The 7,955-nt window shown below is 39.3% G+C and overlaps 1 protein-coding gene across 1 annotated transcript; it reads right to left on the bottom strand.

The window, feature by feature from the left end:
* Positions 1 to 1,124: 1,124 nt before the first annotated feature.
* sdf2l1 (stromal cell-derived factor 2-like 1) lies at positions 1,125 to 5,603 on the bottom strand. Its single transcript, XM_062384821.1, has 3 exons — positions 5,322 to 5,603; positions 2,913 to 3,109; positions 1,125 to 2,730 (listed from the first exon to the last, which is right to left on the bottom strand). The coding sequence occupies exons 1-3, from the start codon at positions 5,497 to 5,499 to the stop codon at positions 2,452 to 2,454; spliced, it is 654 nt and encodes a 217-aa protein (XP_062240805.1). The 5' UTR covers positions 5,500 to 5,603; the 3' UTR covers positions 1,125 to 2,451.
* Between the last annotated feature and the right edge of the window lie 2,352 nt (positions 5,604 to 7,955).

Here is a 7,955-nt window from a genome sequence, read left to right as displayed (position 1 = left end):
TGGCTCCTTGCATCATGGTGCATTTTTCATCCATTTGCTGTATCATAATATCCCTGGTTCAGGTAGAAACTACTTTACACAATGTCAAAGATGACCAAATTCATCATGTTTTATATTTATTGTAAATAAAAAAATATTGTACATCTTGTCATGAACATGATTTTTTTTTCTAGGTTTCAAATTACTGTCAGAGGAGCTTATCATGGGTTCAAGAACAGTATTTAATTAAGAGAACCTTTTCAGCTTTTCAAACTGCTACCATTTAAATATATGAAATATCTCTAGGTATAGACTGTAGAGCAGAATCATCACATGACCGTGAAGGAAGTAACAAACTGACCTGGTGTCACCAACAGATTCAGAGATGCACCATATTAACAGCTTAGATTAAGGAAAATTTGTTCAGGGGAATACCTCTGGCTCGCCATGTGATAAATGTGTGTCGGGTAAAAGACTTCTGGGTAAATAATATGATGAACATGAATGGTTTGTAAGATGTTTAAGTTTTGTATAGAATAGAACTGGAAAAAATATCTGCTGGTTTTTCTTTCATATTGTGTAGAATATTGATTTAACACTCAGAGGATTAGAACACTGTGATATTGTTAACACATTTCAATAGATAACCTGTTGAAGTAACAGTTACTAGTTATTTCCTCCTTTTCCTGACCCCACCGCTTCTTTGGTATTTATTTCCATACATGTATTTGCAGTGAACACAAATACTCAATGAGGCTGCTGCTGCTGCTGCTGCTGCTGCTGATGCTGCTGATGCTGCTGATTTAACATCCCTTTTGAATCCACACGCTCACACACACCTACACACACACCGGACAGGCAGCTGATGCAGAGGATGCAGGGAGCTGAGGGAGAGAGAGATGCTGAGGATCGCAGACCTTATGTATCCTCGTCTGCCCGTCTCTTTTATATGGTGACTTGTCTCCACCTGCTGGATTAAAGTGTGAGCTGCAACAACACTAGGCAGAGGAGATACAGATTTATTTTTGTATATTTAGGAATCAGAGTAAATTATTACCAGGGTTAAATTCGGTTTGACACATTATTAAAAAATTCTGCCTTCACACAAATCCAAAAGAGTACCAAAAAAACAAACAAGCAGGATGTTAAAGAACCAGTGTGTAGGATTTAATGGGATTTATTGGCAGAAATGGAATTTACAATTCTTAGGGATGTTTTTATCAGTGTATGATCACCTATAACTATCAATCTTTGTATTGACAAAAATGCTTAATTTTTTTAAACAATGATGTTTTCAAACCTAAACAACGTCCAGTGATTTAGCTTCATATTATAAACATTCTCCTGCCATACCAACAACTGAAAACACATAAGACCATTCATGTACACTTAGCACGTGCATGCTGGTGAGGCAGATTGTCTGCTAGGCAGATTGGTTTCTTAGTTACAGAAAATGTTTTGAATGAGTAACATTAATGGTGAAAAGACCCTGGAGTTCTTTTGTTGGATCAACAAGGATTTGGAACTATTACTGACAGTCAAGTTTAGCAACACTTGTAATGCTTTACCCTTGAACATGGTTATTATAGAGGCCTGAAAACTGTGGAGTAGCAAACGTGATGCGTTTTATAACTGAGAAACATATATGTATTTTGCCCCAAAGTGAATCATTCATATGTACCGAGCAAACTTATCTTCTTTCTTATCCATGGCAGGAAGAGACTACCCCTACTTTGCCTCAAATTGGCTCGGAGTCGCTGCCTTCATTTGTTCGTAAAGGTTAGGTTTAGGATTGAGGAGTGATTTATTAGGCTAAGAGTAACAATATCAAGATAAACCAATCAGAGGCAGGGTATAGACAGATCTTCTACTTAAAAAAAAAAACATTCAAAAGTGTATGTGTTTGTGTGTGATTGTGACACTGTCATACCTTACTTTTTGGATGCAATAAACCACGTTTCCTAGACTTTACGCTAACAGCTAATCCTTTTCCTGATAGGGGACAAGCTTGTTTTGAGACAAGCTCTGACCAATTAACTGGACTTCAGTGAGAAATTCGACATCAAGGTAGCCTTTGATATATAAATATATATATACACACAGTATATATTCATATGCAAGTTTTATATGACACAGAGCCTCTCACCATTTCAGTTTCAATAGTCGCTATGTCCAGTTACCCAGCCTTGATTTTCTCTACTATGAATTCCTCTGAGGAGAAAACTGAAGAATAAATAAACCATGCAGCTGCACTACACAATATCAGTGATCTTCGAATTTTTGGGGGAAACAACACCTCTCCTGCACTTTGCCTCAGAACACCCTGAGTGCTTCACGTGTACAGAGACGAGTCATTCAAATATCATTCACACATAACAGCATTTGATCCAGGTGAACTATAAAACCACCACAGCCACAGGAATCCACAGACTGTGCACACACACCCACACACATGTCCATGCCATGATGAGGTCAGAGCTCATCGTGGCGTATTAGCTCCTGGCTGGGCATAATGAACACCCCCTCCATTGCGCGCCACCAGTTGTGCTGGTTTGAGGAGCTCATGCCATGCACCTCCCGCTGGCCGCGGATGGGATGGCCAAACTGCTCGCCTGTCACGCTCAGGAAGACATCGGTGCCCACGTGTTTGAAGCGCACAGACTCGTCACGCTCCCAGTGGACGGCATCGCACTGCACTGTCCACAAATCCAGGTTGTCACCTTCGCCATTTTCTCCAAAGGCACTGACCTCCTGACAACGACACGGACAGACAGGAGATAGACAAAGTATTAGCAACTGATAGATCTGCTGCACAATTTGTTGTAGTGATTGTCAGTTAATTGTAAAGTGTATTGTATTGTGACTGGATCCCCAGCATGCTTCTTGTGTCATCTGTGAGCTCCACAAGTGCAACAGCGAGCATGTGTCTTTACCTGGTTATTAGACAGGGGTGAGCTGAAGTGGTGGGTGTGGAGGTTTCGACCGGTCTTCATGTGGGTGATGCGGATGGACTCACCACACCTGACGGCCACCCCGCGCTGACATGGAAGGTTTGGCTTCCCACGAATCTGCCAATAACTGTTGGCATCGTCTGCGTTGTCCACGCCAGTTACAGACTGCTGTCCACTGCCTACACACACACACATGCACAGACAGAAGAACTACTTTAGAAGCCGTGATAGTTGGCTCAGCAGAATGCAGATTCTCTGCCTGCTGAGTAACTAACTAACATTAACTGACATAGGGATGAGTCATGTCAACACTAACAAACAGCAGAAGCAGCTTCTCCGCTGTATCAGAAAAAGAATAAAATAAGACTGACATATGACTCCAGTGGCACTCAGACACCTTGGCACCATCCTTGGAATAACCATGCAATAACATGTAATAGCATTATAATATACATAACTGATATTTTTAACCTTGTGACTTTTAAAAATAATCATTTTTAGGGTAAACCCTCATTTCAAGTCCCCAGAAATGTGTGACTGTCACTTTACAGAATGATGCATGTTTAGTCTGACACTTCCATAATCATCATACTAAAAGTTTTGATTCTAACAAGCAGAACAATTTTTAAATTGATTTAACTTTTAACAGTGCTTTGTGATACCGTGTTTTGGTACTTTATCATGTGGCTTGTCTTACTTAACATCTTGTGTAACATCCTTATATCTAATGTGTCCAAATGTAACACATACATGACAGTTTTCTTAGGTCTTACTTGAAAAATAATATGAGCCTGTTTTGAATGGTTTAAGAGTCATGTTACAGCCCTCTCTCTTCCTGAGCCACACAGGAGGCTGATTTGCATTCAGAATGCTGCTGTATCACTTTCAGATCCTCTGTCTGAATAAATGAACACACTCCAGAACCTCTGTTACATCAGCTTACATCTGGAAAAAGTCCCAGCTACTTGATTACAATTACCTAGGTGTCCACCTAGGTAACAGGACTGTGTCTTTGAGCAGGAAGGGCCAGAATCTGCTCATTTTCCTGTAGAGGTTCTGGCTCGTTCACCATCTGTTACACGGTGCTGGGAATGTCTGTGGTGGCCAGTACCTTTGTCTATGCTGTGTTGTGCCGGGGCAGACAACAACAGACACAACAAACTGACACAGGATACCATCTCAGTCCTGGGGGTGTACCAGAATGAATATGTTACGTCCCGTCTCGGCATGCTGCACTATCCCTCACCGAAACGCTGAATATTTCTGTGTTGTTGTGAACGTGTCGGAGCGGAGAATCTCCTGCTGCATTGTGTAAGTGTGAAAGGCAAACTCCACAGAGAATCTGGACCAGACTGTCCGGACTTTCTCGTGGATCATGACTGACAACGGCTAACGACTGGACACCACAAGGACTCCTTCCTTCCTGTGAATATCCAGATAGACAACTCCTCCTCTGTCTGCACTTCTCCATCAATACTCTACTGTTTCACTACTCCTACTGTTGACCAACACTACACTTGTTATTCTGTCTAACAACATTATTCAATTTATTGTTGTTGACTGTTGACTGACTATCTTTTTCTTTGGCTAGATTCTGAATGTTTTTTTTACTTTTTATTTGTTTACTTCTTTTTCCTAACTGTGTGCAGAGAAATTGTGACAAAGCTATTTCCCAGCAGAAATGTGATTCGGATCAAGTAAAACCAATAAACCACTGTCACCAGTAGAGATCAATCAATAAAATTGCATTTCAATAGCCCATATTCACAAATCATTATTTGTCTCATAGGGCTTTTAACAAGTCGAGACATCATCTGCCAATAACCCTAAACAAGAGTAATATGTTAAAATGGAGACACATATCTTAGTGACACGTTTGATTCTCGATACTACTGTGCTGCTTTTACACGTGCCAGACTACATAGAAGAAATTACACTTTTAAATTGTCCTGCTTTAAGGGCAAGAGCAAAACACTTTAGGCCATCACTCAACAAATCCCACTAACTGTTACCAACCCCTGTAAAATTCGGCGTGGGACAAATGTGGGTTAGAACGTCTGTTTTGAACAAAAAATTCAAGTTATATCATCTGTTCACCTGCCATTACCCTTGTCCTCCATCCCCACAGCAGGATTTGGGGCCGCGGTCGTAGACATCATATATCAACTAAATATAAAACAAGATATAGTCGACACATCCTGCAGTACATCATCTTTCAAGGTATAATCCTCACAGGCCTGTGGTTTGTTATTTATGTGTGTTCGCGGATAAAACAGGACGCTTTAAATTTACAGATTTTTCAATGAGCTTCCACTTATCTTAAAGAACATAGCTGCCCAGGTATCTCAGAGCTGGCGTCAACCAGACACTGTTTAAGAGTCACCATGTTACCTGAGCCATACTTGACGTCGTGTGAGTGCAGGCGGACGTTGTGTCTGGTGTTCAGCAGTTTGACCAGGGAGCCGCACGTCACGTAGTTTAACTCCGACTCGCTGCCGTCACAGTTCGAGCAGAGCAGCAGCAGCAGCAGCGACCTGACCAGGACCTGCACAGTGTGGATGATCTCCATTTCTCTGTGGGTCTATTGTGTCACTACAGACACACACACAGTCACTCAGAGAGGATGATCTGCAGCTCCTGTCTCTTTCAAACGTTACTGTTGCCCTCAGCCAATCACAACTTGACAAGTCCAAACACGAGGAAGTAAATGTCGACCTTTGATTGGTCGAGATAGAGTTTCCTCTTCCTCTGTTTCAGCGCACGCACCTTTTTTCCCATTAATATGTTTCTATTAAAAATATTAAAAATATAGATATAAAATATATAACACGGTAAAAAGTTTGAACAGTTAATTTAGGTCGATTTGTTTTCCAGTCCTTTGCTAAACGAAATCAAATACCGTTTCTTATCTGAAAAGGACCTTGACATGATATGGAATGAGGCTATTAAAATATTAAGTGTACTTCTTACAATGTCTCTCTCTTTTAGCCTCAGATAAGTTATAGATGAGTTTAAAAGAAAAACTCTGTGGAGCTCTGTTAGTTCCTCAGAGAACCAAAAGAACTGGAAGAACTAGTTTTGTTTGTGGGAGTGTTTTGAGATTGCTGGGATTACAGCCCAAGGGGGTATGTTACTAAAGAGTTTGGTGCTACTTGAATATTCGGTCAGAAATGCCTCACAAGTAAAGAGAAGACCATCTACAGTCTGATCTACCAACACAATGGTGTTCTAAACCAATGTACATAGAGAGATTTGTGTTTAAAGAAAACGTCTGATTGTAAGAACAGTGTGGTTTCATTTCTCAGCTCAGTTATAATTCTGAGAGATCCTGTACTTTTCACCTCACCTGTGAAAACCCCATTCATATTTAGCCAATTGATATTGTTATTACTTGAACAACATTTTTTCAAATGAAAGAAACGCTGGGAATTTTGTCCTTCTTTTTCAAGCCATCCTGTTCTATACCTGATAAATGGGCATTTCAACTGCATTCATCAATTTAATTTGTTTTTTTTTCCAATTTCTCCTTCTCCGTTATAATGTATCTGTGTTTGTGTGAGAAAAGCCAGTGATCCTTGTTATTAACTTTACCTTTTCCAATTTTTTTTAAGCATTTACCATGCTCAATTATTTAAAAGTTGCCAAATTGTTTTACAAGAAGATAAAATGTGGGCAGACCTGTGATCTCTTTTTCTTAACTTTATTTATCCGTAAAGAGCTACTTAGCAGTATAGTAAATAACTGAGCAGCACATTTTTAGAAGGTTAATAGTTTTATGGTTTAAAAACCTAATGATCTGTAAGTGGACCTTTGACTTCTTTGATCAGGGTGTAACATTCATATAGTTTTTGTTGACTATTTTTCAAGGAATATTTCATGCTGTCACAGTCTCAAACTTTCAGGCTCTTACTCTTCAGTTCCCTGAAGTTCAGTGAAACATTCAAAAAATATAAAGGGGCTTTGATACTTGCATATTGATGCTAGGGGACAGCAACATGTATAATATGGCAGTCTTGGACAACAAAATTCTGTAATAGGATCTTAATGTCTGTTAAGGCTAGATATTTGTAACATTTTTGAAATCTATGAGAAAAGAAATTAGACTCTTTTTTTCGTAAATTAGTAATAATCCTTCTTTCTTAATTTCATGTTCACCTAAAGTAAACAAAGTGCTGAATTACCCCGTCTAAGGCTAGGGCTGTTGTCATGTTAAGCATTGTATGTTATGACTGGCTGGAGTTGGGGATAAGGTTAGTTTCAGGTTAAGATAAGGGTAAACAGGTATGGACAGGAACCCAGACCTCTTCACTTCCCTTGCATTTATTTCTGAGCCTCAGATCGCCTCAGATCCAAACGCTGTTGATTTCCTGCTATAGCACAGTTTGTCCTGTAGATGGTTTCTACTGGAGATTTTAATCCTGACATGGTTGAAAAGGTGAGTGACTGATTAAAACCATTCAGCTGTGATTATTGTTTTCAGGTAAATTTTCTAACAAAATACGTTTTTTTCCATATCTTTCTATTTTATACTATGTATTTAGCAAAAGATTGACACAATGTTAGTATGAAAGGACTAGGTAGTGCTGTCAAACTTCAACTTCAAGACATGCGTTTTAATCAAGTTAAGGAAAACATCTAATAATACTGACATGTTCATCCAGGAACAATGTGGGTGAAACCGAAATAGCTGAGTAGACGTGTAGAAATTGGTATTATTTGGAAGATGTAAGTCAATCTTATTGTCTCATGCTGATGTGTTAGACTGTAATAATAGCATTTGTAAATTTTGTAAATTTAATGTTATTGTCATTATTTACTAAAACAGATTTGAATTACTTTATATCAACCCCAAGCACTTTGATTGAACATAGTAATTTTTAATCCAGCTTTAGAAATAAAACAATTTAAAATGGTCCTGCTATAAGATCCTCTTGCTCTGTTACACTGTGTTATTTGGCTACAATGACGTTGCAGTGGGTTCATTCAGTCACAGGAATCCAGGTCAAAGTCAAATGTTTCACCACA

The sequence above is a fragment of the Platichthys flesus genome, chromosome 3, assembly GCF_949316205.1.
Source record: "Platichthys flesus chromosome 3, fPlaFle2.1, whole genome shotgun sequence".
Lineage (NCBI taxonomy): Eukaryota > Metazoa > Chordata > Actinopteri > Pleuronectiformes > Pleuronectidae > Platichthys > Platichthys flesus.
Note: the sequence above shows the minus strand (reverse complement) of the source record. Positions and strands in the feature narration are given on the sequence as shown.